At 39.3% G+C, this 17,231-nt stretch overlaps 1 protein-coding gene across 3 annotated transcripts in view; it reads right to left on the reverse strand.

Moving 5' to 3' along the window:
• The window catches only part of phf2 (PHD finger protein 2), a 52,931-nt gene that overhangs the window by 5,537 nt on the left and 30,163 nt on the right, over window positions 1-17,231 (reverse strand). For 2 of the 3 annotated variants that reach the window (XM_022200882.2, XM_022200884.2), the window contains exons 10-19: window positions 16,145-16,236; window positions 15,969-16,058; window positions 12,536-12,889; window positions 11,233-11,349; window positions 8,922-9,037; window positions 8,529-8,707; window positions 7,095-7,162; window positions 5,469-5,635; window positions 4,301-4,611; window positions 60-155 (exon numbers count right to left, since the gene is read on the reverse strand). In XM_022200882.2, coding sequence (XP_022056574.1) covers window positions 60-155; window positions 4,301-4,611; window positions 5,469-5,635; window positions 7,095-7,162; window positions 8,529-8,707; window positions 8,922-9,037; window positions 11,233-11,349; window positions 12,536-12,889; window positions 15,969-16,058; window positions 16,145-16,236 — 1,590 coding nt within the window. The remainder of the gene's footprint in view (window positions 1-59; window positions 156-4,300; window positions 4,612-5,468; window positions 5,636-7,094; window positions 7,163-8,528; window positions 8,708-8,921; window positions 9,038-11,232; window positions 11,350-12,535; window positions 12,890-15,968; window positions 16,059-16,144; window positions 16,237-17,231) is intronic. The other variant, XM_022200883.2, reaches the window with a different exon arrangement.

Raw genomic sequence — 17,231 nt, forward strand, 5'->3', positions numbered from 1 at the left:
CACTTTTAAATCATAAACCTGTCAAACGTAGATCTGTCTTCAGTAACGCCAGTACTCACCGGTGGGGCTGTACGGAGTGTCGTCGCTGCTTTTCCGTTTTTTCGATCTGGATTTGAAAACAGGATTATCCTCTTCGGACTCCAACGACGGGTAAACTGAAATCACAACAGATGAATCATGTCATGCAAGTGAGTTTATCAATGCGAGGCTATAAAGCACAGAATGAGACCAAAGTTAGTTTCTTCCTGTTTTCTGTGCATCTGTGGTGGAGGTAGATGCACAGCTTGCAGGACAGCTGTTCGACAGCTGTGGACTGCCTCCTTCTCCCTGCCTGCACACAGCACTGCTATTTCAATCTAGACCTTTAATATCTGATAAGTGTGTGATCAAGATAAATAATGGCCTGTTTACAAAAGCAGATCTGAGTGCCAGTTTCTGAGAGAAGCTTCGCCCTCCTTCAGCTCCAGGATTTCAGAGCGAGAATTTGCAAACAGCTAATTAGACAGTGATTAAAAGTTCAAACAGCGTGTAAAGTAACTGTTTGGAATTCGTGTTAATGGCTCACTAACAAGCTGGGAGGGTCCAAACAGCTGTATTTGGACAGCGTTCACAAAGACAAAAGAATCACATACCAGAGCAGCACAAAAGGGTGGATTTGGGAAAAACGCAAGAAAAATTAACATGAGCCCCAATCATCGAGTCCTAATGAAAAGTTCCAGAACAAATTTACAATTAATGACCCACATGTTGTTCCATCAGTCTGACTTTAACGGTACCTGTTAGCAGCAGTGAGAATCTGACATGGCGGAGGAGTTTGTTTTCATCACTGTGTTCAAAGTTTAACCCTGTGACTCTGGACTGACCTCACTGAGCTGCCATCATCTGCTGCGTTTTTAGCTCAAATAAGAAACTGTATTATCCTTTCCACAGCAGAACAACTGCACATTAGGCCTGGGTGACGTGCTTATATAAGTTAAATACCATATATAACTTTTTTCAAGCTAAAGAAAATGTTTTATTTATAAATGCACAGTTTTAATGCTCTATGTCAACACAGTTTCTCTGGATCATTTCACAAAAATACAGCTACAAATGGCTTTACAGGTAAATTATGATAAGGTAATTATAATCAAACCATAACAATAACCTCTAAATGAATGAATAGCAATACACGTTTAAGATCAAAATGAGAGAAACAATGAATGATGAAATACAAAGACCACATCAGAACAGATCTTAGTGAAAGGCTTTAAAAGTAGACTGGCTGTAGTTTTAGGCTGGCCTGACTAAAGAATTAAAAAATATGCAACAGTCCAATATCATTTCTGTGTAAAATGGTTCAACATAGTATCACCTTTCAGTAACTTCTACCGTTAAGTTCAACGGTTGCTCGTATGTATCATAGCGTGAATTCAAATGCAACAAAAGTCTGTAAAATTAACATTTCTGACATCCAGGTCTTTTATTTTTTCAATACTTTGTATGTCCAGCTTTATTTCTGATGACAGACTTTTTCTGACTGCAGGACAAGTGTTGCAGAAATATCTGAGGAGATGTTCTGTCATTCCTCAGAGACAAACTTTTTTCAGCTGCTCTTTGCTGGAGGGGTTGTGCTGCTCCACTTTTCTCCTTTTACCTCAGAGGTGTTCTACTGGATTTAGGTCAGGTGACTCACTTGGTCATGTCATAGTTTTCACTTTGTCCTTGTTTAGGAACTCCTCTGTGATTTTGGCAGAGTGCTTTGAGTTGTTATCTTGGTGAATTCATTCCTCTTTTGCCAAGTTTCTGCAGACTTTGAATCATCTTGTCAGGGAGTATTTTGGTATATCCACATCCTCATCTCCCCAACAAATTTTGCAATCATGAAAGTCTCACCTCTGTGCTTCACTGTCAGGACTGTACTAGGGCTAGACCCGAATATCTGAATATTCGGTCGTGACGATGATATCTGAATATTAATTTTGAGCGGACCGGACTGAATAATCGGATATTCGTCATTAATAGGGGCCGAATATCTGGCGCCCAGAAACTGCTATTCGGGCCAGCCCTAGACTGTACATTCACTGTGGTAGGCCTGGCCAGGTTACATGAAAAACACAATTCCCTGAGGCTTCTTGACAAGTTCTTTAACAAAATTTCATCTTGCAGTTGTTTGTCAAAGAGTAAGCAGTATTTTTTTCTTGGATGTCGTCTATAAAGGTTGAAGCTATGTTATACTCTTCACACTGAGTTATCACAGAAACTCCGATTTTTGACTGCTTTAAAAAAATAAACTCTGATTTCTACACTGACAGTCAATAGAAACTTTGAGACCATATTTTTTGACATAATTTTTGTTTTGAAGCCCGAAACTGGATTTTCTTCCTATGATTCATTTGTTTAGCATATTGGCATACAGAAACAAAAATCTAAAGTTTCAAGAATGATTTCAAAATAAAGAATTTCACGAAAGAAAACAGCACCTGCCAAACACAAAGTCTCAACAGTCAATACCGAGTATGGCCTCCATTTGTTTCGATGCAGGCAGCAATCCGTCGGCGCATGCTTTGGACCAGGCTTCTGATTGTGGGTTGGGAACAGCCCATACGCCTGGTCACTGTAGCTCAAACCGGCCTCCACCATACCCAGTGCCCGGAGACGTTGTTCATGTGATAGACGGGGCATGATGCTGTTCACTGGACTAACAATGGTGGCCTTTTCTGGCCCTTTATATAGGCCTTCAAAACCCATTCTCAAATTGTGCAGATACTCACTGAGTATTGCTTGGTGTGTATTTGGTTCACTTTTGCAAAGTGACCAGCCCATGTGCAATGAATCATGACAAAATGACAACTCATCATTATCTCAACTCCCAGGGCACTAGATCATCAGTAAATCCACAATGAATAATTACAACCCCCCTACAAGTAGAATTCTGTGTACATTTCTACCTCAAAGTTTCTATTGACTGTCAGTATAGTAACATCTGTGCCAAGTCTGAAGCACCTGTCCATCCGGTTTTCAGAGCTGAATTGTCCAAGTAATGCACTGTCCAGCATCATTTAAGGTGGCTCTGATTAGTGCTATGGCTTGGTCTATACCTCCTGATTACTGCTGCAGTTGTGCTTGCACAGATCTTGTAGTAGGTAACTAATCTTCCTGTATCCTTTTCCATCTTTGTTAAGACTCATAATCAGATATTTTACTACCTCTGGCAGTTCTTTATGGGTGTAGTCCTGATGCAAATAAACAGAGCCACAGAATTTCCCCCAAAATTGAGGAATTTTAATTAGAAATCATAAATTCTGTTTCACTGATCACAGGTTTTCCAACTTGTAATTCATGGATTGCAGGTGTATTCTCTCATGTTACACTGAGTTTCTACTGTGGAGCTTGAATTTTCAACAGCGTTGTACAACGCACTTGTGATTGATAGTTCAGAGGAAATAATGCAATTATTATGAGGAGAAACAGTTTGAAATGATTTGACCTTTAAGCGATATTGCACAGGGGTTCTGTTGTGTATCGTAACTCCAAGAAAAGTAAAGACGTACTTTAAATGTGATCAGTGTAATCTTAACCTTGGCTGTAAAACTAATGGAACCAGGGAAGCTAAAAAGGAGCTAATTGTCTAGAAATTAGTTGGTACAGGAGCATTGTGCATTCACCAAAAAAAAGAACAGACCTTCTCTTGTAATTATGACTTACTATCTTATAATTGGGAGAGAAGAGATCTTTTCTCATCATTATGAGATCTCATAATTAAAAGATGTGGATTCGGTAATAATAAGAAAAGATTGGAGTGGGTATCAATCGTCATTGTGAAGAGGAGGACAGAGTCTAAATTTATAGGTTTTTGTTTGTCTGTTTTTTGTAACAAAACATTTTGGAAAATGTCGTGTTAAAAGCTGTCAGTGGAGTGAACAAAAGTAAAGTTGTCCAGGGATATAAGTATTGATATGTATTTAATTTTGGACAGTGAAGATTGTTGAATTAACTATTAGCAGTTCTTTATTGCTGTGTATGTACTGATAACAATCATTAAATTCAGAATCAGAAACACTTCACTGATCGCTGAGGGAAATTTGCTTCTTTAGTTTGAATTACTTTGATACTGAGGAAGAGTCTAAGGCAGGTTCCAAAGTGTCTCTATTCGTTACAACATTATACTATTTCCTGTCAAAGTCTAGATCTGAGATTTGTACTTGTATTGACATTAAAGCTCATATTCCTGACATTAAAAAGGTAGTACCATCTCTCCTGTCACTGATTCATCATCACCTGAATCTTTTCTCATAACAAGTCAGCTTTTGTTGCTTACCATAATCGGAGTCCTTGAAACATGCGTCCATATGATCTTGGTCGTCATCGTAATCCAGACTCTCAATACTGCTGCTTTTTCTGGGTTTCTTCGGGAGACGTTTGGTCGGTCGCTTGCTGTTGTTGCCGCCTCCGGCCCCTCCGCCGGCCTTCTTGCTGGCCTGCGAGCTGTGCGAGTTGCTCTTCGACTGGCTATTGCTTTTGGACTGGCTGTTGCTCCACGGCTGCTGCAAGCTCTCTGAAGACGACAGGTTGGCCATGGACAGCATGCCCTGAATGGCCTCCTGTGTGCTGGGAGATGCAGGTGGCTGACTGTAAGTACGTCAATAAGAAATACACAACAACACAGCCATTACACGGCAGTCAACACACTGGCAGGGGTGAAGAGAAAGAGAGAAATAACTGAACAAGGCTTTGAAGTCCACGTGAATGTGAGGACTTTTTCACACCTGTAAAATATTAAAAAGTGAGCGGAATCTGGAAGAGCAAAGTGAACCTGTCAAAGCTAAACATTCTCCAAAGACCTGTGAATACTTTAAGAAGCCTCTTGGAAATTGGATTCACACACCAATTAAGCTATTAGCCGCCGAGCTGCAACAATGAGCAATCAAACACTACTGCTACGGCTTCATTCCTCTGTCAAAGCACCGAAACTATTTGAGAAATTAACATTTCTCAGCGATGTTTTCCTTCTTTCTTTCATTGCTCATTTGTAGCTTTCAGTGTGGTGGAAATAGACCATCAAGAGCCGAACGAAACGGCAAACAGCAAAAGGCAAAAGGGAAGAGCCCGGAGCCATGCAGCTTGTTTGATAGATTAACGCTGGATGAAACAAACACAGACTTAACACAAACTGCTGACAGGATCTGCATAAACTGTTGCTCCAGTCGCTAGTTGATTTTTCAGCTCTGAGCAAAGTTATAAAATTCAGCTTCTTCATCCAATTACGTCGTCGTCGAGCGGACCGTTTGTTTGTCAGTGACTCGCCCCATTAAAGAGCCCTAAAATTCATTTACTGGGAGGAAAGGAGGTCCAGTGGGAGCCATTTAGAGATGAATGCTGTGCATGTTCTGGAACCCAAATGAGTTTAGAAGTGAAAGCTCCGCTGGTGTTGAAAGAAATGGAGTGAAGAAGCAGAAAGTAATGGCGTCAGCGTCGGGCCGGTCTACCTGTTGGTGCTGTAGTCGATTCCACCGACTTGCTTGCTGGCCTGCAGCAGGTCGAGAATCCCCGCAGCGCTGCCGCCCTTTTTCTTCACTTTAGAGTTGCGACTTTTCACCTCAGGTTTGGCCTCTGTGTCTATGTGCAGAGTCTCTTCGTCTGACGAGTCCATGGGCTGGTTTAAGACGGAGAAACAAACATGAAACAAGAATATGGAATCAAAAGGCCAAACATTTGCCTCTCATGTCCTTGTTGTAAGAGTGGTTTCTTGGGATTTGAGTAATTCATTCTCTGTGTATTCGCTTTTCTATGTCTGATTACTGCTTCAATGCAGTTTTCTATTATATTATACGATCTAGTCCAGAAACAGACCTCAGGAAAAAGACAACCGATTCTTTGTGGTTGTTCAGTAGAAATAATGCATTTAGATGCATAAAAATAAAACAGACAATAATACAGGATCTGCCCTTGATAACATTCTTCAACTATTCTGAATTTAATAGCATTATCAGAGACAAAGAGACTCAATAAATCCAGGGCATCTGCGCCCCTCAGGATCTGATCCTCGGGGTAGTTGCATGTTTTGTCCATCTGTTAATCCGGCCTGGATCTACTTGCAGATACGTGTAAGACTCCGGCTACGGCTCAGTGAGAATATCCAGTGAAACAGCAGATCAAGGTTGTGATACGGTTTCCAGTGACCTCCCATTAGTAAACATTAGAGCATCTGGTCTAAGTCTGTTTCTTCCTCTTCCTCCCTTCATACCACAACTATTTCCCTCATCAGTGTGTGGTGTTCCACAGCTTAGAGAGCCTCTTCCTCCCATTTACACACAATGCGTTTGTTTTTTTACCTGTTTCTTTTTTTGTTTCTTAAATCTGAGCTTTAAAGGAGCATTGCATGATTTTGCACTCATGATGAGATTACAACTTCAGAACCCCAAAACTGTGGGGTGAATTTGAAATCGCCAACATCACATGATATCTCAAAGCTAAAAGCTATAAAAACAGAGACAGTTTTAACCAAAATAACCATATCTGAGCATAAAATCATATTTAACATGTCAAATTTTAAAATTTTCCCAAAATAAACCATCTATATAGCAAGTGGAATGACCATTTTTTCCCCCACAAGATTCCAAGATTCCATTTTTTCCCAATTTTTGTAAGACTACCAAAGAAATTCAACTTTATTTTAGTTTTTTGTGGTTTATGCTAATATAACTTAGTTGTACTGCACCGATAAGGCTTTTGATTTCTCTCTACTTCTAATCATAGTTATAGTTGTGCTGTTTCCATGGAGATGTAGGACTCCATGTGAAACTGAAGAAAAAACTGAAAAAAAATCTGATGGGTGCAAAACCAGCCAGAAACTGCTTGGAATTCAGGAATTAGGTATTTAGTTACTTATATAAAACTCGTAACATCTGATTATTGTCTAAAGCATTGTTTTACTTTACATTCACTAGGCAGCTGCTTTTATTTTTTTAAAGCACATCCAAACTACACATCACCATTAGAGCAACATGCAGGAATCACTAGAAATTAAGAGGGTATCCCTTTCAGTGCTTATAAATGGGGTATTTTTTTGTTTTAAGCATTCTTACTTTTAGGTGATGCAAAGTGATACGTACCTTGGTCACAAAGGGCTGGAACTTTGGCTTTTTGGCTGGCTGAATGGGTTCTCTGATGTCTGACAAAACTGAGGAAAAAAACAAATTCATTACACATCTTCAGTGTAATACAATATCTGATTTTTGGTACTCATGACAAAACAATTCATTTTCCCCCAGTCTTTCCCAGATCTGACTGTTTTTCTGATTTCTGTCTCATCCAACCTTGTTAACATTTTTCCTGTCATGTAGTGAATACTAAAAGTGACTCCCATCCCCTAGGAGTCCCACATGAATTATGCCACCCCACAGGATTCCCCCTAAAAACGTCTATCTTACCTTCTCCAGTCTCATCGTGTTCCCATTTTTATTTTTTTGCATAGTTAGCTACAGCTACTAGCTAGCTGCACAAACTGAGCTAGCACTAGCTACAGAGACACACAGATTTGTTTCTGTTTTGCCAGTTAGCTAGGTATGTAGGAAGATGACGTCTCCAGTCTGTGATCCAACAGCAAATCTACAGTATGAGTATGAACTGATAAACAAATCACAGATGTGATTCAGAATAGAGGACTCTATTGGGACTGGGATCCTGCATTTTCAAAAGATCCTATCACAGTTCTCAAATTATAAACTGTGGGTCCAGGGATTGAATACAGTTATTATGTATAATTACAATGAAGTCAACAAGTGAAGCTGATAAGACGACAGAAGCGGGGTTTTTAATATACAAAGCAAAGCAAGACAAGTCAGACAGCTGGATTAATTTCTCAGTAGTTACGGCGAAAAGATGCAAAAGAACTGGATTTTATTGGGACAAATGGGCAAAGTACTGATGTAGAACGGTCAACTCTGAGGTTGAGGGGATACCTGGTCTGTTTATTTCTATCTATGGCCTACTTTAGTAACACTAAGCTGTAAAATAATCTGTTTTTCCTGTGGGATGGGAGAAGACAAAGTCAGTATAACTACATATTGTGAAGGCATGAATGCTGGTGGGTGCCGGCATGAATGGACACGCAAATTGCCAGAGTGGGTGGGAAAGGAACACACACATTGCAGGCAGTAATGGTCAGAAATTTGGCAGAAGCAGGAAGGAGTGGCATTGAGAAAACATCCAAATGTAGGGCTCTAATTTAGGTCGGGAGCAAGGCTGGTTTAAAAACGTTTAAATGTACCGAAATATGTCAAACTGTCCAATGCATCAGCATTCCGAAAGAATTTTTGTGGCTAAAAAATGTCCTCAAACACGTGAATAAGTTCTTGATTTGAACCAGGAAATATCAGATCACAGCTCACAGCTAAGTAAACGTAAAGTCTGACACCAAGTAAATTTCTGGCACGTTTTTTGATACAATTCAAGTGGATACTCAGAAAGTGTTAAGATTCCTACCTAGCCCTCGATGATGGTTTAGATAAAGTGAAACACTACACGGGCAGCTCCACAATACTCACAGGAAAGATCTCTCTTAACCGTGTTCTTTTTCCGCCTGATGGGGAATTCGTCAATCTTCAGCTCCCCTTCATCTGAGACGTACTCATACTCGTCTCTCACTGGCTTGGTTTTGTCCTCTTTTAGGTTTTGTAATGATCCAAAAACACTTGAGTTGGTCTGAGGTTTCAGCGTCTTGGAGCTGAAAAGCAAACCGCAGGACAATAAGCGAGTGACGAGCCTCAGCCAGGCACTCACAGTGAGAAGTCCTTGAATTAGCTCTAATGGACGCGGCGCTGATAGCCACATAGCTCGGTAATCACCATAACTCACCACATGAGAAGGCTGACAGGCTCTTCTCTTCAAAGACCTACCGAGAAACATTTATACAGCAATCACACCCATTCCATACATACCTGGGCATTTTCCTGTGAGACATAGTAAAGCTGAATCTGTCTTTATTGCCTGACAGCGGGGTTCTGTCAAATTTGCACTCCTCCTCCATTTTCAGCAGGGAATCTGGTTTACTGTTCTGTAACGTCCAAAAGAAAAGAGTGTCAAATTAAGTTTAGTTGAGGTAACTTTTAAAGTTGCCCTTACAAGTATTTCAGTTGCTACAAAAGGTTGAAAGGACAAAGCGTAATGTAAAGTGTAATTTAGCATCTTTAGCTCATTGTTTTAGTTCTCAGCCCCCAACTACACGAGCACCAGTTTATTTATTTTTTTTACTGAAAACTCCAATAAATCCAACATATAGTACCTGCACAGTGACAAAGTCAGCAACTCCCTAGGTGGTAAAGAACTAAAGAGAAAGAGGACTTTTAAGGGGTTGGTAGAGACCAAAACAGAGCTATTTATAAAATGGAATAAAACATTAAATACACTCTGTTAGCACATATGTCAAAAGCCAGTGTTGTGTTTACGGCGAGTTTTGCTGCTCCTCAAGTTAAAAAATGATGCTTTTATGGTCAGAATACAGACTTGAGGATTCATAGGCTGATGTTGAACATATGACATAATGTACCTATTAGTTGTCACTGATACTAATTTCATTTAACTTGAAATTATTCCTTTTAAATGTATCACTGGCACTATTTTTAGTAAGTTTAATATCTGAAAAAACATCTTGCTCAGTACAAAAAAAGATTACAACAATTTAACTAACAAATTTAACAAACCTTTATCAAATTTCTTCAAACAAAAATATCAGATTGCATTTTCTTCTCCTGGATTGTATTTAATTTTTGAAATCAGTATTGGTACTGGCTTCAAAAATCCTACATCTTTTGGGTAACAGTAAGCTTTCACAATGTGGAATCAACACTTGTTCATTTGTGCAGATCTGTTTGTGTCTGTTCAAGTCATTTTGGCTAAAATTACTAAAAAGTCTGTGTCTTTCTTTTTCTGTAAGTATTAGTCTTGAATTATCACCGTGCTAAAATTTCCTTTGTGTTTTAGTATCTTAAGTAAATGTAGCTTAAATAATGCATTTAAAGTAAACACCAATCACTCCTCTTTGCCTGTATGGTTCTACTTATTCTGTTATATCAGCCTTAATTAAACAATACTGGAACCTCAAAGTCTAAAATCCAAGCTCACATATTTTAGGATTTATCATGTTAAGTTGACACATTAGGGTGAATGTGTTTGGAATTTGAAACCTGTAATTTACTAAAAAAATGAAATGACTGAACTAAAAACAAAGTTTTGGAATTAATTGTCTAATCAACTCTCCAAATAAATACACAGCTGTTAAATGAGTAAGCGTATCATGATGGTAATCCCCACGGGTCATATTCACTTATGCCATTTTTCTGACCCAGTTTACACCAAACCAAATCTCCTGAGAGGAATGTAAAACGGCTGCCATCAAAGTGACCGCTGAGCAGGCTCTGTAATTAACTGAAATCTAAGAACACACATTTTTAAGTATTCTCTCCTCAACAATTTTGTCTCCAAAAATAAAAGGCATGTGACAACGCAGTGTAACCTGAAACCCATTGTCGCATTCACTTTTAAAATTGATGCTAACATGTTTTACAGGATTAATTTTAAGTCCACACAGAGCACAGAGGAGCTGTAAGCCTTTACATGAATTAAAAGCAATCACAAGTGAAGACGTGGTCTCCGGTGACCTTGGTAAACATCTCACAGGTTTCTCCTCCATCTGTAAATGTTTGGCCTGATGTGAAGGAGCAGTTGGATGGAGATCCTTGGAGGCTGCAAACATTCCACAGCAGTTTGGCATTGAATTTTCCATGAAAGTAAAGCCCTCTAATGTCTTCCGTTCAACAAAATTACTCTTTTGTTCCAAAAAAGCTTCCCCTGTTGTTCAGCAGTGATCATACAACAAACTTAGCATGTGTAAATACTTAAATGGAACGCGCTGGATATGGACGTGGCGTAATTCCATTAGGTAAACTCGGGGAGGGTGGATGTTTCTGGAGCAGCTCTGATGAGCTGCAGGCCTCAAATGTGCGACTTGGGCCACATCATTATTTTTCCTGATTGCTTTGAAGTGAAGTGTGCAAATCACTTTTGGATGATCCTGTGGTTTTTTTCTGTTCAGCTGCTCAGCTTGTAACCTTCACGATGTCTTTTCTAAAGAACACCAAGCCTTCAGTTTGTTTTAACTTTTAACAGATTGTGATACTATTTACTTTGGCCCATAACAACCAGCCATTAGTTCGAAATCATGACAAAACTTGTCAGCTGAAATGCTCTTACCTTATACTTCCATTTTGCTTCAGTCTTGTTTTTATTCTGCTCTCTGATTTCAAACTTCTCCACATTGTTCTGCTTCGACATTTCCTTATCTGACATGCTTAGAACATTCTTAACAGCCTGAAAAATGGAGGTAAAAGAAAGACACGATTATTAACCAAAAATGCATTACAGTGCTAGCCTACAAAGGCAGAGAGCTGTAACTACAGAAACAGTGAAGTACAGAAAATTAGTTCGGCTGAACAGTGTAGCAGATTCACAGCCTGTAACACCTTCACTTGGTGCTGATTATTAATCAGTTGTCACAGACCTGAGATGGAAAAGGGAAAGGGAAAGGAAAAACAGCATCTACAAGCAAAATATGGTGTTGTTTCTTCTTCAGTTCTTTTGTACATCGAAACTAATGAACTAGGTTAATGAATTAATATTCAAATATATTCAAATATGTGATTTACAGACATTTACCTGCATCAAATAATGTGAATTATAAAGTCAGAGAATGCAGAGAAGACAGCTAGCTACTCAGCTAACGAGGCTGGTTAGCTTTTAGCGGGACTGGGGTTCCCTTTTGTCTCCATGTTAATTTAAGATTTCTATTATATCATTTATGTGACATAAAGACACAACTCAATATCAAGATTTTGAAACACCAACATATATATAAATTTACAATTCTAAAAATCAAGGAAATCTTGAAAATTACCTTAAGCTGAGGATATTATGTGAATACTAAAGTCAGAGCAGAGAAGACAGCTCTCAGCAACTCTGCTAACTAGGCTGCTTAGCTTTTAGCAGAGCTGGGGTTCTGTTTTTTTTTTTTTATTGTATTACTTCTGTGTCATAAAGAAAAAACTCAAAATCTTAATTTTAAAATGTTTATATATATATATATATATATATATATATATATATATATATATATATATATGTGTGTGTGTGTGTATGTATATTATTTTACAGCAGTGCAGAAAACAAGAAAATTATCTTTAGTTAAGAATATTTCACAACCTAGCAACCTTTAGCCAGAACACATTCACTGCAGTTTGGTGTACAGCTCTGTTTTATAGTTCTCGTGAAATTTTTGTGCATTTTTTCACCAAAAATTGCCCATTTGACTGTATAACAATTCATAGTCTCAACTTTGATGAGATATATTGTTAGTGTTTTTCCTTTGTAGGGCAATATGTGTACATTTGACAGACTTTCTACTGGAATAGATGTCTTAAGGCTCACAGACATAGAAAACTATGGCTACAAGTAATAATTCTACAAAATAAGATCGGTGTTAACGTCACCATCTCCTTACCTTCGTCTTCTTTGGCTGGTCCATTTTACTCAAGATGTCCTTCGCATGGGACTCCAGTGCTGCGAAGCTGGAGGGTTTAGGAGGCGGCGACAGTTCTTTCGCCTTCTTCGTCTTCTTCTTTCCTCCCTCCTTGACCTTCGGCATCTTCGGAGGCTTGGGGGCCTTGGGCATCTTCGGGGGTTTGGGAGGCTTCGGAGGCTTGGGGGGTTTGGAAGCTTTCTTTCGGGATTTCTCTCTGCTGGGCGAGGGCATGTGTGCCGGGGAAATGGGCTCCTCGGGCTCGGAGTGGGTGGACGGCGGTTCCTCTACTGGTACCTTAATGCTGGGCTCGCTCTTAATGGCTTTTGTTGCATTCTGCAAGTAAAAGCAGAGAAACGTGAGTTTTTATTTTGTAACCCTCCTGACACGTAGTATACCGACAGTAACCAGTGATTAAAAAGTCAGTACCAAAAAAATCATAATCCATGTTTATCCTAATGGCAGAGCTTCTCGTTACTCTGTGGAATCTCGGGCTGTAACAATGAATCGATAAAAGCGATAATAATCGATTATCAAAAGCGTTGGCAACGAATTTCATTATCGATACGTCGTGTCATGTGTCATTCGCCATGTCGTGGAGCCGTCTACTTCACCTGCAGAGCGAGTTGAACAGAGCAAGGTGGAGGTAGAGCAGAGGAGGTATTTTCAAAGGGAAGTAAATTCAACAAATGAAACATGACCGGCATAGAGAAAACTGTTTGACGAAGTCCTCAAAAGTGTGGGAGCATTTCACGCTTCACAAAACAAACAAACAAACAAACAAACAAAAAAGCCGTGTGTTCACTACATGCGATTTTCCCGCACGGCAGCACACGCATCTGAAAATCACACAGACAGTGGACGATTACGAGGGGCCACTACGTGGTCATGTGACCGGGCTTTCCACTTGACAGTCCGGTAGAGGAGTCTGATAAACACAGCGGCTCGGCCGCAAACTTTCTCTATTATTTCGAAAACACTTCAGGGAAAAGTATTTCTAAAAGCATTTGAGGCGAGAAATAAGCTACAGCAGCTGAATCTGTCCTCGTTTTAGTTCACCGAAGACTGGTTTAGATGTTTGGGGACAGTACAAGTCAAGTCTACTTCATGTAAATGAGCTGCAGGTAAACACACCGGATCGCAGCTGGAAACGCACCAATCGGACCAGAATGCCACATGCGATGTGTTGCATCTAGTGAACATGCACCTTAAGTCACTGCATTATCCTATGTTTGTTCTGTTTTAAAGTGAGGAAGCGTAACGTTAGTCTCTCTGGTAGCTCGCCTGATGCTAGCCTTTGCTTGTTAGCTGATTAATGACAGTGATAGGGCGTGTGTGAAAGATCCTTTTTATTTCACTTTAGTCAGCTTAAGCATGGTTTGGATATGCATTACAAATAAACGTAACTTGCACACAATGGTGGTAAGAATTTGAAGATTAAGCCTCAAGTTTTAATTTTCTGACAAAGTCAGAGTGAAGACACTGGTCTGTGTTGGAGTGAGGCAGGAGGAATAGCATTGACAGGCTTCATGATGAGAAAGACATCATGTCCACCACAGCAAGCAGCTGTCTGACTGAGAGCATCCTCAACATGAACGTCACTGATGTGAGGCCTCTGATGATGGTTGAAGACAAAGGCTTCACTACAATGATCTTATTTGTTCTGTCATTCCAAATCTTCTATTTCTGAATAAAGAGGCAGAAATATTTTTTTTGATCCGATTCATCGAATAATCAAAAAAAATAATCGATCGATTAATCGATTATTAAAATAATCGTTAGTTGCAGCCCTCCAAAACAGAATGTAGGTATATGTGATGTTAGCCTGTTAGACAAGTTAATATTAATTTAGGTCTTACAAAACATCACACAAATGACACTACGATATGTCCTCTGAAGTAATGCAAGCAAAATTCATTGTCAAAGAATTTTCTTCCTGTTTGTCTAATCTCATAACACACAGTAAGCGTTTCTAAAAACATTTCTTGAACAACGCGTATGTATTGTTGTTTGGAGAAAACAATGGTTAGCTGGCCTGAATCTGCACTAACATATAACAGGCAGCAATTGGTAGTAATTGTACACAAAAGCTAGACCCTCCAGAAAAACGCAAAAATCCTTGATTATGCGAATAAATATGCAGGGTTTTTATGCCATTTTATGCGGGGAAATTGCGGAAAGTTGAAAGTATGCGAATGGTTGTGAAATATGCAAAAATATGCGCGATTCACCTGCCGTCTGGCCGTGGAGGGATGTGTTCTCTAATCAGACACTGGGACTGCTGTGGGGTTACTGGACTGACAGCCTGTGCTCTGGGAGGGGGAGAAGCTCACAGCAGCACCTGCTGCTCATTGAAAACAGTAACTGCAGAATGATCTGAGTTTTCCTGTCAGTCTCCAAAACGGCAGAAAAAGTCACTAGATTTGTGGCTAGTCGCTTTTGACAAAAAAAGTCGCTAGGACGCTTTGGAAAGTCGCTAGATTTAGCGAGAAAGTCACTAAGTTGGCAACACTGGTGCCGCGCTCCGCATCAGCTCGTGCTTCTAGTGTGTATGTGTGTGAATGCGCGAACTGATAACGTCAGGCCGGGCGTCACATAAAAACTCACTCACAACGCCATTTATATTGGTTATAGTTTTCTCATTTTATGCTGAAATTGTGAAATCAAGCGGGACCCGCATATTTCTCTTTTTTTTGTGGAAATGTGAGATTCTTGCGGGAATTATGCGCTGTTTTGCGGGGATTATGCGGCCTTTTGGGAAATAATTTACCCTTGCATAATCAGCGGCATTTTGGTGATTAATGCGGGAATTCATGCAATGGCATAATTGCGTTTTTCTGGAGGGTCTAAAAAGCAGTACCTAAAATACTACTCTGGTGGTAAAAGTCATATCATCAGGTCCAACAAGCGCCACTTTTTGGTTTCAATTTTTGTGCCTAACATGGAATATCAGCATTATGTTGTAGAACTGCACATGTTTCAGTTTTACTAGCAAAGAAAGTAAAGGACAGAAAACTTTTTGGCATTAATATTTTTGTTGGCTTTTATACTGTTATGACTTTGTGAGAGCATAAGGGGACATTTTCTAAAGCTACAAATACAGATGCTAAAACTCTACTTTGTACTTTTGGTGTCTTTTGTGGCTGAAACTACAGTGAGAGCAAATGAATGTCTTTTTTTTTGTTCTTTTCTGTTTTATGAGAAGACATTTTGTGACAGTTCATGGAGTATCCAAAATGGAAAGGATTCATCCTCTGAAGTCCATGAATACTCAAAGGTTGAAGGAGATGACAGACAAAACATTAGAGATCACCCTCTGGACTTAATAGAAATCAGACAATTAGTGAATAAAATATTTGACTCTCAGATTGCAAATCCAAAAAAAGATAAAAAATTTAATGCCAAATAAAAATACCTCTGACAGTCTGATCTCTTTGGCAAGATCCTTAATGAGCTGTGATGGTTTCATGTTCTCTGGAAGCTCGTCTTCATGTTCCAGGAGTGCCTGTTAGAAGGGAAGCAAACAAAACATTTACACTGCTATCAACAGACAACTGACAGTGGCGATCGGTACTGATGATGTGTCCACACCTGTTTTTTAGTCCAAGCTCTGAATGCTCCATTGATGATTTTGGCACCATGTATCAGGTATGGAGCTGGTTGCTTATTTGCTTTATGTAAACCTACGGAGGAAGAAATGCAAATGTTATTATTGAATGAATCGTGACTTTTAAACGCCGAGAAGTCGGAGCCATTAGCGTAAGAAAAACACTAACTACAACGTGCGGCAGAGATTTACAGGATGTGACTGAATAAGCCTTTCACAAACAGCAGAACGGATGAGCTGACACTTCAATCTGTGTTGTTTTAAAGAGACACCGAGTGAAGATAATGCACTCCTCAGTGTACAGGAGAGAGAGACTCTGTGTATTTACACAAACTGTCCTGATGCCTAAATAAGTGGCTTGTTAAAGTTCTTGAGGAATAAAGTAAACTTCATCCCGCTCACTCACTGTGCATCAGCTAAAACACTAAAAGGTCAAATATAGCAATAAGTTTGGTGTATATCATGGTGACTCTGGATTTCATTTCACCTATTAGCAGTACAACGAACTAATGAATATACAGCATATTGTGTACTAGTACAGCTACTGTATACAGGATTGTACAAACAGTGCTTAAAAAATTGCCACTGAATTAACAGTATTGCTAATGACCAATTTTTGGTCATTTATGTGTGATTGTACATCATTCTCTCTAAAATAAAGGCAAAGTATCTGTATCGCCCCCTTGTGGCTGACAACAGCAGAGGTCAGACGGAACCCCTGAAACCTCGACCTTCAACTACACTAGAACCCCAACTTGGACTTTATCCTGGACCTGCTTTATATTTGTGAATTAAGACTATAAAATTAGACTAAAAAAGTACAAAGCCTTTCTTCGCATTAGTTGTAATCTTCATTGTTCTGCTTATTGTGGTTAGTTTTGATCTGATGCTGTAATAGTGTATGCTATCATTAACTGACTGACTAATGTCACAGAATCACCAGCAGACTTCTGTTCAGACATTGTCCATAAAATAATTAAGGACTGCTCCTTTAATTAACAGTGTGATTTATTGTTTTTTAAAAAAATTATTTTTATGGCCTTTTCTTGGATAGACGAAGTGAGAGAGAGA

The sequence above is a fragment of the Acanthochromis polyacanthus genome, chromosome 5 (genome assembly GCF_021347895.1).
Source record: "Acanthochromis polyacanthus isolate Apoly-LR-REF ecotype Palm Island chromosome 5, KAUST_Apoly_ChrSc, whole genome shotgun sequence".
NCBI lineage: Eukaryota > Metazoa > Chordata > Actinopteri > Pomacentridae > Acanthochromis > Acanthochromis polyacanthus.